This window comes from Cyprinus carpio, chromosome B10, assembly GCF_018340385.1.
Source record: "Cyprinus carpio isolate SPL01 chromosome B10, ASM1834038v1, whole genome shotgun sequence".
Classification (NCBI taxonomy): domain Eukaryota; kingdom Metazoa; phylum Chordata; class Actinopteri; order Cypriniformes; family Cyprinidae; genus Cyprinus; species Cyprinus carpio.
In genome coordinates this window covers 7,874,237-7,894,638 of record NC_056606.1, presented here as the reverse complement: position 1 = coordinate 7,894,638, position 20,402 = coordinate 7,874,237, and the positions used below count along the sequence as shown (strand labels likewise).

The following is a 20,402-nucleotide window of genomic DNA, read 5'->3' as shown; positions in this document are numbered from 1 at the left end:
TATTGATTTAATTTTTTCAACAATTCCAGTGCACTCTTTGCTTGGATTTAATTGGTAATTAAAAAAAAAAATTAAAGAAAATAAAATACATATTAAACATAAATATAGTGATGAAGACACTATGTTCACATCTTCATTTGATACATGTTATCTAATGCATAATCCTACATGTCCTATATACTGAATGATGGAGTCACATGTTTGTGAAATCTTTTCTTACCAGCCACACAGACATTACAAACACATACAGTTCATTTATTTACTGATATTTTATTTTTTGTTTGTTTGTTTGTTTACTAATATTTTCTTTAATTGGTTGGTTGGTTATTTATTTATTAACATTCTTATTTTATTAACTTTTTTCATTCTTGTTTGATAACTCAGACCAGCGTTTGTTGTAAAAAAAAATAAAAAAAAAAAAAAAAAACACAAAATGCAAAATGCAAAATGCAAAATAAAATAAAAAACAGCAACAAGAGTAAAAAGAATGAGCTGAAAATTATATAAATATTTGAAATTTCTTAATGTTTTCCAGCAAAATTTTGCTTTTGTTGCACTACAAAACAAAACAGGAAAACAAAACAAAAAGAAAAAACAACACAGTAACTGGAAAAACAAAACAGAAACAGAAAAAAACTAGGGCTGTAAAATCAATTAACTACTTCCAAAATAAAAGAATATGTTTACATAATATATTTATGTGTGTGTCCTGTGTATAAATACACACACATACATATATTATGTAAACACATACTTGTATTTTAAAAGTGATTGACTGACTTTAAAGCCCTAGGAAAAATTATACCTGAAAATCATATGTATCACATTTCTGGTGGGGAGGCAATGTAAATGTTGGCAGGGCAAGAAAGAAAAATCAAAAGCAGAAAAATCCCTTATAGCTGAGTCCCTCTGTTTGGAAAACAAACCCCATTTTGAACAATACTCCTGTCTCTGTTTAAGACCCTGCCCACGGCCATACAATAACTATTATGGGATTGAGCTGTGATTTAGGGCAGATTACTTCTGATAGCTGCTTGAGCCCCGTGTGCTGGCCGTGGCTGGATGGATATGCCAGATGGATGCTGGGATTGGACGGCGGGCCGCGAGACATCACAGTGGATTACTAACGCATATTGCTGTAACCCCTCTCTGGATATCAGACAAGACATAGCGCACACAGGAACACAAGCCTCTTGGGGCATAATGATGTTGAGATTAGGACTGAGAAACAAAGGTTAACACCACAATGAGAAACACAAACGCAAGAAATTTGTTCCCAGAAAGCAACTCTGACAATCACTGTGTTTTGTCACAGGAAGTCTGTGCGATGAGGGATATCAGAACGTGTGATTGTTTTCCACATTTCTAGCTGAGCGGAAACAGAGGTTAGGTTTCTTTAATGCCTTGGGGAATGGGTCAGCGTGTCAGTGGAAACTCATTGACTCATTACTGTGGGGTGCTAATAATGGAAAGCAATGCATTCATTTAGTTTCAAGCCTTCCTGAGATGCTGTGTTTAGATAGAGGGCGGCTGGACTGGAACTTCCTGCACGTCACCTTTGTCCAATCTACACGCATTTATTCCTGAATACACTTGTGAACTTCTAGGCAAAAAAAAAAAAAGTTTAACCAGCCTAAGCTCAGCTGATATCAGATATTTTCTCATCCTGACCATCTGAAAAGTTTCCGAAATCCCTCAAAAAACAACTAAGAGACCAACTGAGACCAGAAAAAAAACAGCTTGGTCAGTTTAGGTTAGGGAAGTCGTGGCCTAATGGTTAGAGAGTTTGACTTCTAACCCTAAGGTTGTGGGTTCGAGTCTCGGGCCGGCAATACCATGACTGAGGTGCCCTTGAGCCAAGGCACCGAACCCCCAACTGGCTGCTCCCCGCGTGCACCGCAGAATAAATGGCTCCCCACTGCTCCGTTCATTTTACAACAATTTCTCATTTCACAACATAAGTTAAAAAATCAACTAACATTAAACAACAAACATGTTCATAACAATTAATAAAGTCACATCACTATCACCTTCACTTTTTTTAAATAAGATTTTTTTTTTTCAGAAGGGTAACTAGTGATCAGTCTCAACCTCTTTCTCTCCATGATTTTCTGAAACTTTTTCTCCTTAAAGCATGACAAAAATTCCCAAAATGTACGGAAATGTTAAGGATTAATTGTAAAACAACAAAAAATGGGTCTTTTAATAATAATAATAATGGTATAAAATTGAAAATAGTAATACTTTGAAATATTATATTCTAATATGCTGATTCAGTGTTCAGTTATAACCAATTATTATGGTGCTCAAATATTAACATGGTTCTTATTATTAATGATGAAAACAGATCAAAAGAACAGCATTTATCTGAAATAAATCTACTGTAACATTATACATTTTTTTTATTGTCACTTCTGATAATGTATCTTTGATAAATATAACTATTAATTTCTTTTTTTCATACTTACCCCACACTTTTTATTTTCAATTATAATAATATTTCACAATATAATATTTTTTTACTGTATTTTTGATCAAATAAATGTAGCCTTGGTAAGCATAAGAGAATTCTTCCAAAATCATAATTATTGCAAACTTTGACTGGTAGAATAACCCAGGAAGTGGAAACTGTGTGTCATTCAGTCGTGACCAGAGTGTATACTTTATTTTCGACCCTGCAGCTAGCGAGAAGGATGTTGGATGACTGGACGGAGAGAGCAACAGATGGACAGAGGATTACATTTTCAATCCCCCCACTCACTTCAGTGTCAGACGCTCACTCAATCACTCACTCTATACCTTTGGAGCACAACAATTAAACTTAATTACTCCTAAGGAAGGTTTCTTCTGACATTTAAAATTAAAGATAAATTTTTTTGCTGTTTCTTTTTAAACTTAAAATTAAATAAAAATTTAAATAAACATCTGTTGTTTAAGTGGATGTTTTGCTAAATTTGTTACATTTACCTGATTTCAAAAGATCAAAGAAAATATGATGGCTATGACCACTTCAAGATAAATGACAATACAGGGACTGTCTCTTTTCTTAAGTCAATCTGCCACAACAGTTAAAACCTGTTTTTCCTTCCGCAATGTGATGCTTACGCCATGAAAAAAGTATGACTGTGACTTTATATTTCACAATTCTGAGTAGAAGTGGGCGATGACAAAAATCTTATATGACGATAGGCATAATTTTATTTCACAGTAATGATATATATCATGATATTGTTATTTTTGCTTTAAATAAGGTCTTTATGATATCACATTTTTGATACCATAGACATTTAGTAATTCTTGTCACCAGTGTCAATATCACACAACTAATATTAGCCTAAATTAAAAAATTTTTTATAAATAAATAAAAATCAAGCTCACTGAAGACAAGTAGTAAACAGTCAGCAATTAAATAAGAATAAGAAACTAATTAAAAGCAATAGTACAAAAAACTACAGTGGAACAAATAAGTAATCAAATGTATAAAAACACTACCTATTCTTCACTGTGTAAATGAAATGTATATTTCTTTTTATTAATGTTATAAAAGTGATTTAGTCAAGAGCAGTGAGAGGTTTTCTTTCTTTTCTTGTTTGATTAACATGAATGACAGACAGCAGCAATATTAGACTGCTGTCACTTTAAGAGCTGCCCGGATCCAATATACTGTTACATGTTTTCTTTCTCAGCTATTTGCTTTCACTTCAGACCTATATTACTGTGTTTACGAGGATACTTGCAAAGACGGCATTTTGACATTTTAACATTTTTCTTGATATCATGAGATATATATACTCTGAATTGCGAGATATAGGCCTAAACTCAGAATTGTAAGATATAACACAATTTTCATAAATAAATAATCATCGGAATTGTGAGATAAAAAGTTGCAATTACCTTTTTTATTTTTTATTCCATGGCAGAAAAAAAATTATTCTAAGATGTTAGCACAGAATTTAAAGAGAAAAAAAGCCAGAATTGAAAGAAATAAACTCAGAATTGCTAAAAGTCAATTGTGAGATAGAAAGTTTCAATGACCTTTTTTTTTATTATGTGAGGCAGAAAACGGTTTTCATGGGTTTCCAATGGGACTGGATCTCGAAAAGTGAGTGTTACATATGAGAAGTGAGTCTGGCTAAATATGGGCTTGCTAAAACAATGCTTAAATAGTGATTTATAGCCAAAATAAAAAACACTACCAGGTGACATTGACACAAAATCTGAAGCAAAAATAATAATAATGCCATTTACGTCTTGCTTGCCATCTAAATTTAATTAGATCACCATAAAATAATAGCAAGACAACATTAATGTCCTCATGAGCTGCACACAAAAACCAACAAAACAGCAAATCCAGCGAAATCTGATCGAGTGTTTACATGCATGTTCTTAAGCGGATAATACTTTATAAGCCGAAAACGCACTTGGTCATGTAAACGCGGTAACCCGTTTTCTTTTATTGGAAGGTCATAAACTGCATAAGCATAAACCGGTCGCAACAGGTAGTTTTTTGCCTCCTACTCCGATTTCACACGGCATGTAAATGCAATAACCCCCTTTCTGTCAGCTTTTTGAAGTGTGCATCTGTGATACGTGACAGGAATGCATCGTTAGTGCAGATTTAAGACCATCTAGACCGAGCAAACGTCTTGCAGTAAAGAAAGAAGGAAATATATCACAAAAGCAGAATTTTTCATGACTCAGAAAATGATAAAAACGTGTTCTCATCTCGTGCAGCAGAAGTAGAAGTGGTTCGGTCACAATGCCGTGTTTATAACGGCATGAGAAGATAATATACGAGCTGTATGTTTACCGACATGTTGCAAGTTTAATTTAACATCACAACTGACAAATGTTTGGGATACTCTGAGTCGGATATGCAAATTATTATTTTTTGATGTCACTACAGGGAAATAACCCGATTTATTAATGAAGTCATGTAAACGCAGCTTACTTGCGTTCAGGTTACTGATGTGCATGTAAATGGGGAAAACTGGTTATTTTAATAAGCTGATATTTGTGAGTTATCAGCTTACTGGTGTGCATGTAAACGTGCTCATTGACAAACAAATAACTCATATGACTCTGTCCTTTAACTGAAAGGATCTGAAAACTCAGAAGGTCCCAAATCCTTCACTGAACAAACGCATTTACCGGTTTGCGAATCAATCTGACTCACTCACTCAACTACACTCTATCAATGCTTGCAGTTACATTTTGTGTATGTAAGGTTAGTGAAGCTTCAATTAATAACATTATGGATTAATTTCTCATATGACATTGAATAATTAAAGATTTATAAAATAAAACATCAAAACATATACATGCAACCAAACAATTCACTCTGTAATTAATCCTGCAAAACTGCTGAAAAACAATAACTGAATGCATTCTCTACTTGCAATAAATGATTCAGCGCACTAACATCACCTTCATTCCCCCATCAGGGGGTCACAATGAGTTTGCCAGTGAATGCAGTAGAGATGTAAAACCCAGCCATGCATGCTCCATAAATACACATCTGTAATAAAGCCGATCTGATAAATGTCTGCAAAGACACCAATTAAATTATTCTGCAAAGTCACAACAAATGTGTCTAGAGATCGGACCGAACCGGACACACTTAAGTCCACGTGAACCCACACGGCCGTTCTTTGTGTCTGTCTTACGTGGGTGCGTGGAGATCGCTCATTTGTGTGTGTAATGACATCACCATGGAGATGGGCCTTTTGTCTGAACAGCATTAAATAAAGAAACAAAACCGTGATCCTGATGAAAGAGGCGAACGGTGAGTCAGAAAGGCCAGAATACTTCTTACGTTAGTGTAAACGCAGTTAATACATGACGGAGGACGATATTTGGAGGATCAGCTAAACAACAGTTCTTACTGTACATATAACAACCTGTGCTCAGTTCAGGCTGTCCTTCTGCACCCTACCCAGTGTTCACTGCTTCCTACACTGAGAAGGGGAGATCTTTAGTAAGCACTTCACTTGACAAATGTAGAATGTCCTGCAACATCATTAAACACATTTTACACCTACAGTTAAGGCACTTTATGTATGATGACTATACTCCTGTAAAAGAATCTTAATAAATTAAATAAACAAATATAAAATAAATACAAAATTACAATCCCTTTATAATTTATATATTATATAAATATGCATTTAATGTACATTTGAGATGAATACACATAAATTAATATAAAACATGTCATACCAAAAACCATAAATAAAATATAAATAATATTTTAATAATACATTTATAATAAAAGTTCATTTAGATATATATATATTTTTTTAGTAAATTAATACTTTCATTCAGCAAGGACACATTTAATTCATCAAAAGTGACAGCAAAAACAATGTTAAAAAGGATTTCCATTTCAAATAAACACTGTTTTTTTTTTACTTTCTATTAATCAAAGAACCCAGGGGGGAAATGTATCACAGTTAGTTATATTAAGAAAAATTAAGCAGCACCATTTTGTTTTAATTGATTATTATAATAAATGTTTCTTGAGCAGGAAATCAGCATATTAGAATGATTTCTGAAGGATCATGTGACACTGAAGACTGGAGTAATGATGCTAAAAATTCAGCTTTGCATCACAGGAATAAATTACATTTTTGGTAATATTCAGATGGAAAAAATTCACAATGTTACTGTTTTCACTGTATTTAATATTATTTTTTTTTTAAATAAATGCAGCTTTGATGACCAAAACAGACTTTTGCATTTGTAAACATTTTTTTCATCATAATAAATTATATTATTCTTTTTTTTTTTCAAGATTTATTTTCTTCTTTGTGGTGTAATGACAGCAGCACTCATGCTGGCATGGATAAGTTTGTATCACATCAGGTTCGGACACATATTGTAAATACTGTTTGTGTGTCCAAATACTCAAATCCTCCTGTTCCAGTTAAGTTTAAGAAAGGATAATGACGAAACTACAACACAATCGAAACCACTACGTTTTCTAACTGGTGATCCGCAAAGCAAAACTTTAACTGCAAGCACATTTCGTGTGAGTAAAAGGTGTCATTTGTGAAATCTGAGGATACTGTAAGTGTGATGATCTTTTAAACCTTAAACCAATGAAATAATCGCTCAAGAGACACGCTGAGGAATTTAATCACAGTTCGGTTCCTGCACAAACATTTCCTTTGTCTCTCTGAATAATTGACTTGTTTCGTGTTTCTTATGCAAGTGTCTGTATCTGTGCAAATCTGCTCGTCTCCACTGATTCTTTCTGCTTTACTTGCATAACCTCAAATGTGTCACTGTATATCAACACAAGTTCCTGAGGAAAGGAGGCGTTAGGGGTAAAATGCCTGTATGGTTTCCCTTTTACGAGGAAGGAAACACCTTTTACACACTTCATGCTTCATGAACTTCAACTAAAACTCTTCCACAGAAAATTTAGTCTGCATTTGCATCTTTTTTAAGCTTGTTTCATGTATTTACTTGTGTCAAACAGCCCAGTCACTGTTTAAATCACATTAGCCTGCACCTCTTCATAGATGAGGATGAGCAGTCAGTGTATGGACCCCGTCCCACCCCCACATTCACTGAACTCAGCCTTCAAGCTATACTGTATGGACATTAAGCAGAGGCACTTTCACCAAAGACAGCAATCAGCAAAGCAAGCACTGCCACTGGAGCAGATTGAGCGTAGATAAGAAAGAGAGGAAATGAGGGAGATGTTGATCTGCAACTGGCCGGTGACCACAGATAAAAGGAGTATGTGTGTCTTTGAAGGAGTACAGATAGATAGATAGATAGATAGATAGATAGATAGATAGATAGATAGATAAGCAGACAGATAGATAAGCAGACAGATAGAATATGTATTATTTTAATGTTTAACTCAATAGATCAAGTTACTTTAAATAAACAGGTAAGTAAACAGATGACGCTATTTTAATTAGTATTTAATAAATTAGTATTTACTTTATATAATTAGTATTTACATGTGTGTATTTTTAATAGTGATTATATTTTAATTTTACACATATACACTAATGAAGTAAATATGAGTAAATAATAACTACTTAAATACTACTTAAAATGATTTAATAGTGAATCTACAGAATTGAATTAAATATATTAAAAGATGCAAAGAAAATTCTTTAGATATTCATACATATACACTATATTTTACACAATATATATTTAAAATATATAATATATTTACATAATATCTGATATGCATACACATATATATAATATCTGATTATGGCATACACATAATACATATATAAACATGATATGCTAATGTGTATATGTGTGTGTGTGTCTATATATATATATTACATATATACCTATATAGATATATATATATATCTATCTATACACACACCACACATATATACATATATACATATATATATATTATAATATATATAATATACACATATATACACACACAAACCACACACACACATACTGTATATACCCTATTTCATACATTTTGTATTTTTAAACAAATCACACTTCAAGTTTCACCAAAAAAAATTTATATATATTAAAAAACTATTATAAAATCACAGTAATTTTAGAAATCTATATTTTTTCACTGTCCCGTTTGTGCTGCAAAGCTGTATTACGTCACGACGCCAAACAGCTGCTTGCCTCAAACTACATCATACCTAGAGCAAACCTCAAATTATATAACATTTCAGCATGCTTGATCCTGACAGCATCACTTAATTGAAATAAACTGTTTACTATTCCACGAAAACGGCAGACATCTCAGAGAAAGTAAATAATAAGATGTATATAGTTTAAAAAATCGCTCTCGAGGCTGAACTTTCAAAGAAACTAAACACCTGCTGAGTGTGACCGCAGGCTGACAGCCGCAAACAGAAAACACATTTAAAACAGCACTCACCTCGCACGCACAGGAGAGACATGGCAACCGAAGTTTCCTCTTGGTTAAATCCTGTCACTATAATAAGTTCTCAGCTGTCCGGTGACATTTCTAACGAAGTCACAAGTTAGCTCCTCGTCTGAGCGCACTACTGAGGATGCTCGACGGAGTCTCTATCCCGCAGGTGACGCGTTCTGACCCGGATGACCCAACGTCATGATCAAACTGGACGTGTAGAAACTCACAGAATAAGAGGCGGGGCTGGCAGGGATTATTATGACGTCGGAATTCCCCCTGAGCCAGAGGGCGGGCTTTGCTGGACTGTTGACCAATGGGCGAGCTAGTGGGTGTGGCTTATGAGTGTTAGGTGAAGGAACAGGTGTGACGCTGTTAACAAGAGTGTTGAGAAAACTTTGATAAATAGTGTCAAATCTATTCTCTATTTCTGAGGAAAGCTGCCACCAAGTCTTGCTCTATTGCTTATTGGTGTAAATTTGTAAATCATCTTCAGTGGGAAAGTGTTTGGTTATTACCTTACAAACAAGATAAAATAAATCTCTTTCAAACTAATACCGAAGTTCTTTCCTGTTAAATATTTTCTCTGTCAGTTTAAGAAGGATGTTGATGTTAGTTGCTCTTTTTGCGCCTGTAAACGGTCCCCCACATCTTCTGGCATTGTAGTTATGTGAAAAAGTTGTGATATGATGTATGCTTATCAAAGAAAAGGGTATCTTTAATTTTAATTAGCATTTTGAAAATGTAGTTTTTGAATATTTTAACTATGATATTTTAAATAACGAAGCCTTTGTTATTAATCTGCTTATTTTAGTCGAGTTTCACATTCATAAGTGTAAGTTCTCTAACAAAAAAAAAAAAGCTGTTTAAAGAAATGTTCATAAAGAATTGGAAAAGTATTTTTGTACTGTTCAACTTGGTACAAGTAGAAAGACAATTAAAACTGTCCACTTGTGTTCTGTTTTCAGTATATAGTGACATAAAGGTCATGTCTGTCTGTGATTGCACTTTCCTCTTTTCTCTCTCCTTCTTCTTCTATTTTCTTTCTTCTCTCCATTGTTTCCCTGGATTCATACTGTTTTGTTTTTGTCATTTAACCCATAATAAAAGAAAGTAAACTTGGATAAATATTTTGGCATTGTTCAATTATATTTTGGTGTGAGATACAGAAATGTATCAGTAAAACTATTCAGTATTCAAGATCTCTCTCCGTTTTATGAGAACATTTTATTTTTTTGCTTCACTGAATATACTAAAGAGGATAAAAAGTTATTTTATTTAATGAATTAATTATATTTTGACCAAATTTCACATTTATAATTGCAGTTTTGCTTATAAAACCCCAACTTTATTATTTTGTTGACTGAAGTAAGGCTGTGAATAGAACATATTAGAGGAAGATTTTAAAAGTCTGTGAGCACTGAAAGTTAGCTATTTAACAAAAATAAATAAATCTTATATATATATATATATATGAAGATTTTAAAAGTCTGTGAGCTCTTTAACTTTAAGACTGAAAGTTTGTGATTTCAGAAAAATAAATAAATCTGCTTGTACCCTGATTCTGATTTTATATTATTACCCCTTGCACTGTTTACCTTTTTTGTTCTTTTTTTTATTTATTTTTGTAAACATGATTGTATGTTTATTCAATATTCCATCAGGTGGACGTATGGACAAAACATTTAAAAACAAAATAAAATACTAATAAAATGAATATTTCTTTTATTTACCCTCCTGTTGTGCAAATTAATTAATTTCTGAGACTTTGGCCCACATGTCAAACCAAATTAAAATACATGAATTTTTGAAAGAATTTTTTCTCTCACATCTTTTTATTTTAACTCACATTACAATGCATTATTTTGACAAATCTCCACTGACTGAACACAATTTATTTCAATATTATTTGTATACTATTATATTATTATATAGTATATTATTTGTATTTATTAATATTTCAAAATAGATTTTTCTAATTAGATTTATATATTTTGATTTTAATTTTAAATTAAGTTTTAGCAAATTTGCAATTGTATATTTTTTATATATATTTCGATTTAGTTTAGTTTTTTCAGTTTTAGTTTTAGTAGTACTTCATTTGTAATTTTGTATACACGTTTCGTCAAACCGTTATATATTTTATTTTATTTTAGCCTAATTTCAATTATGAGCTGTCGATGTGAGCCCAGTTTGCACATTCACATCATTTCTATTGACTTATGTAAAACTATTTGATTAAATAAAAAATTAATAAAAATCAAGTACTTATCATTTTTTATAACAATGTTATAAATATCTCACACAATATCTCAAACCACTGACTCAGTTACTGACCGACACACCGGAACCAAATAATAAAAGCATTTGTTTCCTTCTCAGTCTCGGATGTTTGTCACTGACGCACGCTCGTGATGTTGTAACGTGAGTTCCGCAGCTGTAAGAGGGTCACGTCTGTAGTGCAAACTCAAGAAGAATTCATTCGTCTGATAGTCATCTTTTAGCGTCTGTTTGTATAAAGGCTGAACATGCTGAGGACGGTGGTGTATCGGGCAGGGAGCGGCCTTTTAAAGGTAACACACGTGTGCGATGAGGACTTAGCGCTGCTTGACACTTCAGCTGAATGTTGTCACATTTAATTTAATTTAATAAAATTCACTTCGAAGTCGAAGACATAGAATGATTTTGATCGCACGTTTACGTTAAAGATAATTTGAATAATAATTTATTTATTAAATAAATCTTTGAGTACATGTGATGATTGAAACATCAGCTATTTGTTTCATCAGGCTTCCATCCCGCAGTCCTGTGTACGTGAACTTCAACTTTAACCTTTGTTAAGAGCCTTTATGTTACATAAATGGTGACTGTTTGTATAAACCTCGACTTTTTTGGCATCGCAGAGACACAGTTGAATTTATCTAGCACTCAGAAACTGGTACAACAAGTTGTACTAATACTCTAAGGGTGTTAAGGTCAAATCTGAAATCAAAGTTGATCTAAAATTTTAATGTGAAGGATTCATGCATTAACTTGCCTCACTTCTAAACTGAATTTCCATTTTTGCTGATGTCACCATGGTAATTTTGTTAACAAAAACCAAAATCATATAAAAATTTTTTTACTTTTATTACTTGAAATAAAATAGACATTAACTGAAACTATAAAACTGAAATTAATTTGTACAATTAAAGTAAAAAAAACAGAAACATTTCAGTTAGTTACTTAAAAGACATTTCTCGTTGTCATTTAGTTGAAGTACTAAAATAAAACTCAACTAAAACTAAATATTTCTTAATCCCCAAAATGTCAGGGTTTTTGCTTTCTACAGTCGCCATTCATTGTGTGCGTTTTTGTGTTAAAGCTAATTGCGGTAATTTGGAGGCTATTTTAACCCACCCTCAAACCCAACAACCCCACCACAGTAGGCATCCTGCCCTCAGTGTCCTCTTTTTTGAAAACTAAAATATGGTCACCCTAATATATATATGTATGTATGTATGTATGTATGTGAACAGGGAGTGTTTATTCAAAAGCAGGCTCCTGATGCGTGAAAATTATATGCAATATTTTAATGTTTGCGGGAGTGGGTGAGACTGGACACAGTCTTCTTCAGGTCTCTAATACAAAAACACACATTATGAATGGTGACTGTAGAAAGCAAAGGCCAAATCCCGGACGTTTTGGGTGATTTAGAAATCCCGAATGTGCCGAATTCTGCACCCCTGCCAGATTATGCATCCCCTCGTTGAAATCACTAACTGATTGCCTGAGCCCTCCCCCACACCTACACCTAAACCTACCAATACTAAACTTATTTATTGATCTGTATTTCAAAAAATCATTACCATATAGAGGTGAAAACTAGAACTCTACATATGAAAACTACCAACCTTCTTACTATACTAACTAACTATGCATATCTGTATCTATGATTAAGCATAGCTTCTGTATGTATATCAAATATGTCTGTGTGTGTGTCACAGAGAGAGAATGAGACAATCAGCATGAATGGCGCTTAGTAGTTCAGAAAACATAGCTAACTTAAGGACATCATAACTAGCCACCATGTTGATTTACAGTCTTAATATGTCCAGCATTTATCAGGTTTTGTGTAAATAATAACGGTCTGTGGGGCAAACACAGTGTGTTCCGTGTGTAGTTACAAAAAATAAACTATTCGAGTTACTCAAGTAATCGTTTCAGCCCTAATATATATATATATAAGTGCTGTCAAACGATTACTCGCATCCAAAATAAACATTTTTGTTTACATAATATATGTATGTATACTGTGTATATTTACATTTACACTTTAGTCATTTAGCAGACGCTTTTATCCAAAGCTACTACTTACAAATGAGGACAATGGAAGATATCAAATATATAAATACACACACATGCATGTATATATGTCAGAAAAATATTTATATATTAAATATATTTATAATATAAATTATATGAAATGAATATAGACGTAACGTAAATATAAAATATATAATCTATTAGTACATATATATATATAATATATATATACTAATATATATATATATATATATATATATATATAGATATACTCTATATATATATACAGTGGTGTGTATATATATATATATATATATATACTGTATGTGTCTTGTATTTAGATATATACATAACAAACATACACAGAACACACACATATTATGCAACAAAAACTTTTATTTTGGAGGTGATTAATTGTTTGACAGCACTTGTTTATTAAATTATATTTGTTTTGTATAATCTGTTGTATTTGTTAAAACAAACATTTTTATTACTCTTATTAATTGTTATATGTGTTTATAAATAATTACAGAATACATTTAATACAATTTATAATATACAGTAATACAATATATAATACAAATAATAAACAATACAAATAATAATCATTTCGCACAAAATAGTATATAAATTATTATATTAATTAATAATTTTTATAAAACATTTTATATATGAGGAGGTGTCCATGTAATTAGCCACTTAACTATGACTACATTTAAACTACATTGCATCCTGTCTCTTCTGTGCGCAGCATTCACGGCAAACCGTGCCTGCACTGTGGGGGAGCCGAGCTCAGCAGCGATGGGCTTCCAGCCTCCCTATGAACACCGTGGTTCTGTTCGTACCCCAGCAGGAAGCTTGGGTAGTGGAGAGGATGGGCCGTTTCCACCGAATCCTGGAACCAGTGAGTTACCCGTACAAATATCTTCAATGCATTTAAATCATTTCCAGCCATTAAAATAACACATTTTTTCTTTCCCGCAGGGTCTAAACTTCTTAATTCCCATCCTGGACCGAGTTAAATATGTTCAGAGCCTTAAAGAGATAGTGATAGATGTGCCAGAGCAGTCAGCAGTTAGCCTCGGTAAGTCTTTTTCCACTCCTGCTTTCATGGATTGTTTTAGATGAAACCAATCTGTCGTTTTGCTTTTAGACAATGTGACATTGCAGATAGATGGAGTTTTATATCTCCGGATACTCGACCCGTTTAAGGTAAGTACTTTTTCTGCTTTCTTCCAGTATTTCTTTAGGCTTCTCCTCTCACGGTGTGCTTTTGTTGTCCTCTGGGCCAGTTATGGAGTGGAGGACCCAGAATATGCCGTCACCCAGCTGGCGCAGACCACCATGAGATCAGAGCTGGGAAAACTGACTCTGGACAAAGTGTTTCGGGTGTGAATGCCAGACAGTCTCTCAGTGACTGACACAATATCTAATTCACCATTCATTTGTGTGCTTAAGGGTCATTTTTGCTGTTTGACAGGAAAGAGAGTCCCTGAATGCCAATATGGTCCACTCAATAAACCAGGCATCAGATGATTGGGGGATTCGATGTCTTCGATACGAGATCAAAGACATTCACGTTCCTCCGCGGGTAAAAGAGTCTATGCAAATGCAGGTATGACGGTTTGCTCTTCAGCTTCATCTCACAGACTACAGTGATCTCCTCTGAGTTACGTGACTGATAAAACATGAATCATGGTCAGGTGGAGGCCGAGCGGAAGAAGAGAGCCACTGTTCTGGAGTCAGAGGGGACGAGGGAGGCGGCCATCAATGTGGCCGAGGGGCGCAAACAGGCTCAGATTCTGGCGTCTGAGGGACAGAAGGCCGAACAGATTAACAAAGCTGCTGGTGGGTTTTTTTTACTTAACATCTGGCTGGGGTTTCAGTTAATGTTTGTAGTAGAAAAAAATGGTTGTTGAGGTTTCGTTTAGTAGTTTTTTCACCTCTGAACTGCATTTCCTTTTAGGCTGAAATCTCATTAACTTAACAATACAAAAATATTTTCATTATTGAAAAAAAAATCAATCAATTAATTCTAATAAATAAAGTGAAAAAAATATATATAGTTGTCACGCCATCACTTCTCATTTTATTTTGTTCTTCTCGTTTTAAGTTGAGGTACAAAAAAAACTAAAACTTAAAAACTGTATAGACATTTTTAAAAAAAACCAAAAAAAATAAAAAAAATTTTACTAAAAAAAAAAAAAACAAATACATAATATTAACAAAAATATAATCTGCAACTTGTTGTTAATGTTGGTTTACAATTTAAAACTAAAATTTAAACATTGTATACACAAATTCAATAAAACACTTACAAATGATACCCATATCAAATAAAAAAAAATGGGAATGCTTTTTCTTGTTGATTTAATACTTATTATTTATAACACAGTAGGAAATGTGTCCTGAATTTAATACTTATGTATAGCATTCTATAATAATACATGTTATTTTTAATATGATTATTGATTATATTTTATTAATACTTATTATTTATTCTTATTATAATTACTAATAATAATAATACATGTTCTTATTAATAATAATAATAAATATTATAATTTTTTATAACAATAATAAATATTAAATACAAAACTATTAATTTAAACTAGTGCCATTGTGAATATAAGTAATTCTTCGTGGCCAAAATACACATAACACGTAAATGTTGTTTATAGCCAGTAATCTTATTTGCCCCATCACAATGATTAATTATTTTGTTTATACGAGTTTATTTGATTGGATTATTCCGAGTTTTAACAGTTGTATTTACCGTACCATGAGACAATATTATGTGTAGTTATTATTTTTGTATGTTTTATTATTATTAAGGATGTCAAAATCATTATTATTATTTTGCATTTATTGTCAAATAAATATTTATTATTATTATTGTTATTTATGTTCATAATTATATTAATGTTGAAATATCCATTATGCCCACTGGCATATTAATGATCTTGTTTCACCCTGTACAGGTGAAGCGAATGCTGTTTTGGCTAAAGCTGAAGCAAAGGCCAAAGCTATCCGGCTGCTGTCCGAGGCGCTCACTCGGCAGGTAGATCTGATTCACCTCATGAAGAACCTTCTTAAGAACCCATGTCACACTTATACATCATCACACTATATATTAGCATGTGTGCAAACTGATACAATATTAAACCAGGGATGAACATAGTGAGTTCCGGCTGCTTTGCATTATCAATACTTCTTAACCTTTCATAACCATATCTGTACAGAATGGAAACGCTGCAGCATCTTTAACTGTGGCCGAACAATACGTCTCTGCTTTCTCCAACCTGGCCAAGGAATCCAACACCATCTTACTGCCTTCCAACACAGGAGACATCAGCAGCATGGTCACTCAGGTATGGCTTCATTCATATATATTACACATAATATTTCCTATAATAACACTTGTGTCCCTAGTTGACGTGTATAGCTCATTGTTCTCTTCTGTCTTCAGGCCATGGCGATTTATGGGAGTTTATCGAAGACTAAGAGCACAGCAGACAGTGTCAGCGTGACCGCTGAGACTAATGAGCCGATTTTGGAAGGAAACACTGTTTCTGAAACCGAAACTGGACATAAATAAAATAGAGTCTCATTCTGGGATAAAAGACAGAAACTGCTGATACCGCAAAGATTCTGGTTGTAGAGGACTGATTCGAGAAAAATAAAATGATAAAATCCCTTAACCATTATGATGTAACTACACAAAGATTTTGTGTGTGTTTGTTTTGTTTATTATAATAAATTTGGAATATTTAGTTTTTCCTGAAAATCACTGACCCAGTGCTTTTATGAAAGATTATTCATCATTATTCCAAGGTTTCTGTTTTTTTTTTTTTCAATAATGAAAATATTATGCTAATATATACTATATTATATAATAATATTCATGCAGTCCAAATTAATCGCAAATGAATGAATTGGTGAATTGCAGAAAATTAGTAAATGCTGTATGGCTGTAAACAGTGAGGTGGACCAGGACACTGATGTTGCTCCGTACCCATCCTCCCCGTCAAGCCCAGCCCACAAGTTCCTCTCACTACTGCCCAAGTATTGCTCCTGTTCTCAGCTGCCTTGGGCCCAGAGATCCTGTCTGGGCCGCTTCAAATACACCAGCGTAAGCTGCCATAAACAAACTACTAAAAAAGCTGAGGTGCCTGCCTTGAAAATACTAGGATGCCCATTTCACAGCTTTGCTGGTCCCTGAGGTTTCTCACACTGTTGTTTCAAAAGTTCCTGCACTGTAAATACCAAACTAAAGATTGCAGAGGTACTGCTCCATAACCTGCTCAGGTCAGAGTAACAGGCATCACATCATAGCAACTTCTGTTTCAAGGCTTACGAGAGGTTCCTGACGTGACTGACCGGGTCATCATCTCTGACACAAAGCTTCCTCTCGTGTTGGTGTAGAGATTCATGCTAAAGGGGGGAGTCGTGGCCTAGTGGTTGGAGAGTTTGACTCCTAACCCTAAGGTTGTGGGTTTGAGTGTCGGGCCAGCAATACAACCACCAACGTCCCCCCAAGCAACACATCAAACCCCCAACTGTTCCCCGGGCACCGCAGCATAAATGGCTTCCCACTGCTCCGGGTGTGTGTTCACGGTGTGTGTGTGCACTTTGGATGGGTTAAATGCAGAGCACAAATTCTGAGTATGGGTCACCATACTTGGCTGTATGTCACGTCACTTTCACTTTCACTTTAAAGAAGTTCCAGCCAAGGCCCACAGTAGCTTCTGTCAGAGTTGGTGTCTAAGCTGCTCCAGTCCCAGCTCAAGCTCCCTGGACCCAGAGGATCCTCTCACATCTCCAGTGTTTCCTGTCACTGGTGTGATCATTCCTCCATAAATATATTAAACCTGTATGTCACATTATACACACTTTGTGATTGTAAAAATGTATTGTTTTAAATAGGAAAACATCTGGGAATATTAACTGTTCCTCTAGAGAGGTTAAAGGGATACTCCAGCCCAAAATAAAAGTTTTGTCATTATTCACTTACCCCCATGTCATTCCAAACCCGTAAAAGCTTTGTTCATCTTTGGAACACAATTTAAGATATTTTGGATGAAAACCAGGAGTGTTTCATTTATTTTTGCAGTCTATGGGACAAGAAGCTTTTACGGGTTTGGAACGACATGGGGTAAGTGATTAATGACAAAATATTCATTTTGGGGTGGAGTATCCCTTTAAACCTCTTGTACCATTTTATATGTATCACTTTCAATGGTAATATGAATAATAAGATAGCCAGGTAAGTAACAGCTCAAAGAGGAGCTACACTAAGTAGCCCCTTATTGAAGCCCAAAGGGGTTACATGAACAGGTGGGTATGCAAGATTTATACAAACAGACATTTGACATTTAATTACATATTAAAAGACATTAACTTTTATTGCAATTGTAAACAGGTTGTGATCTTCAATCAACAAAATGTTCATCCTTAAGTTATTAAACAGCATCCATTTGTTCTTATAAAAGCACTCTTCATTCATTTCTTAACACTGTTCCTCCTTGTCAAAAAAAAAAAATAATTAAAATAAACAAAACATTTAAATATGTTAACAAAATGGAATCATTTGCTTTCCAGGAAGGCAACATTTACAAGCAAACCATTGATCAGAAAGGCTCATTTGCATGAAAAGTCAGCAACATATCAAGAAAGTTAGAAACATATCAAGCCCCAACCCATGTGTCAGTAGTATTAATACTTGTAGTTTGCCAGGACTGTGACTGTCTGTGCAACTGAGAAAGAGATTTTTGCTTAACTTTTAGTTTACATTTTACATAAGAATTTGATGACGTTTCATCAAAATATATATTCATAAAACTTGACTTTGGTCAGCTGAAGCAAATTCAAGTCACACATCCTTTATTTTTAATTCTTAACTGTCATTCAAGCTTTATTTGAAAAATAAAGACACTAAGGCACCAAGAATAATTAACATTGTACTAAATGCACATTTTGCAGGAAGAATAAAACAAGAATTCTAAAGTTTCTTAGCACATGCATGAAAGTTATAGGTCACTGAGGCTGTATTCAAGTTAGAGGACTGAACCAGACTGATTTAACTACAGTTAAACACGTAAATATCAAATCTGTGGAAACCTGGCACATGAGAGTGCCCACCAAACACACACACACAAGTAGCAGTAAAAATCAGTATCATTACGTTGTTCCATTTCACTGAGAAGAGAGACAGAGATAGAGCTGTGTGTAGCGCTCTGACAGACAGTGTCTCATCACAAGCAGTTACTGTAAGTGGACTGTATATCCACACTTTAACACATAAACAGCCAGTACTACTGGGAAATTTTACAGTGCATCTAGGCTTGCTCTTCCTAAAATGTTCCTGAAGGATACAAGAGTGAATCTCATGAAACTCATCTAGAACAAGTCCAGGTCATAACACAAACCAATGCAAAAACTGAAATGGTAATTATCACGAATGATTGTTATACAGTCTTTAATTCATGCCATTTTTAATTTAAATCATTTTATTACAGTATCTCAGTTTAAAGTAATATGGTAAAAAATATAATGAAAATCATTATTGAGAATAACACGCACAAAATTCCTAGCACAAAAATTCTGATGATAATGAGAATGGAAAATGTGCTTAATTGTGATTTTACAGCACACGTTCTTGTTCCAGGTTTCAAGAGATTCACCCACAAAGATTAATATAGACAGACGGTGTACAAAAATTATGTCAAATAATTGTTTTCTCTATGGCTTGGTAGTTTGTGAAACTTGCCGTTTTACCCGTAAGTGACTGGTACGAAATGAACATTTACAAATTTAGCTTTTAGCAATCTAAAACAAAAATATTACAAATATTTATTAAAGGTGCTGTATGTAAGATTTTGACTCTACTAAAGCATAAAAATACCATAATATGTTTGCAGATATTTAAGAAACATGCTAAGTTAACATACTTGTTTATCTGAAAAACAATGCTACAGTCAGTTATTCTCCTTTTGAAAATGTGTGTTCCAGGCCGCAATGTCATTCTTTGTTTTGGTTTGTGAAACCCGCCCACTGACAGTTTACACAATTGTATTTCAGCAACCCAGGTTGCCAGTTGGAGGAAAACACAGTATTTCATTTCATTCAATGTCAAGTGTGCTTGTTCCTGTTTGTGTCGTCAATCTGGCAACCTGCGTGTGCTTCAAGTCTGAGGAGGAGGTGCTGG

General features: G+C 33.8%; 3 protein-coding genes across 4 annotated transcripts in view; 2 read left to right on the top strand and 1 right to left on the bottom strand.

Moving 5' to 3' along the window:
* Window positions 1–9,107, bottom strand: part of LOC109052044 — a 38,567-nt gene extending 29,460 nt beyond the window's left edge. The window contains exon 1 of the mRNA XM_042732309.1: window positions 8,897–9,107. The gene's annotated coding sequence lies outside the window, so the exon portion shown is untranslated. The remainder of the gene's footprint in view (window positions 1–8,896) is intronic.
* LOC109054485 (cytosolic purine 5'-nucleotidase) overlaps window positions 1–20,402 on the top strand; it is a 595,585-nt gene that overhangs the window by 360,785 nt on the left and 214,398 nt on the right. The gene's annotated exons all lie outside the window — the stretch shown is intronic.
* stoml2 (stomatin (EPB72)-like 2) lies at window positions 11,266–16,982 on the top strand. Its single transcript, XM_042732325.1, has 10 exons — window positions 11,266–11,463; window positions 13,947–14,099; window positions 14,180–14,279; window positions 14,349–14,407; window positions 14,483–14,584; window positions 14,676–14,810; window positions 14,899–15,043; window positions 16,177–16,256; window positions 16,438–16,566; window positions 16,665–16,982. Exons 1-10 carry the CDS (start codon window positions 11,419–11,421, stop codon window positions 16,791–16,793), a joined length of 1,077 nt encoding a protein of 358 aa, XP_042588259.1. The 5' UTR covers window positions 11,266–11,418; the 3' UTR covers window positions 16,794–16,982.

Bases quoted from the DNA above. Each gene is read 5' to 3' on its own strand.
- stoml2 (XM_042732325.1), top strand. From the start codon at position 11,419: ATGCTGAGGACGGTGGTGTATCGGGCAGGGAGCGGCCTTTTAAAG. The intron at 14,280-14,348 runs GTAAGTCTTTTT...TTTTGCTTTTAG, and splicing joins GCAGTCAGCAGTTAGCCTCG to ACAATGTGACATTGCAGATA. The intron at 14,408-14,482 runs GTAAGTACTTTT...GTTGTCCTCTGG, and splicing joins GGATACTCGACCCGTTTAAG to GCCAGTTATGGAGTGGAGGA.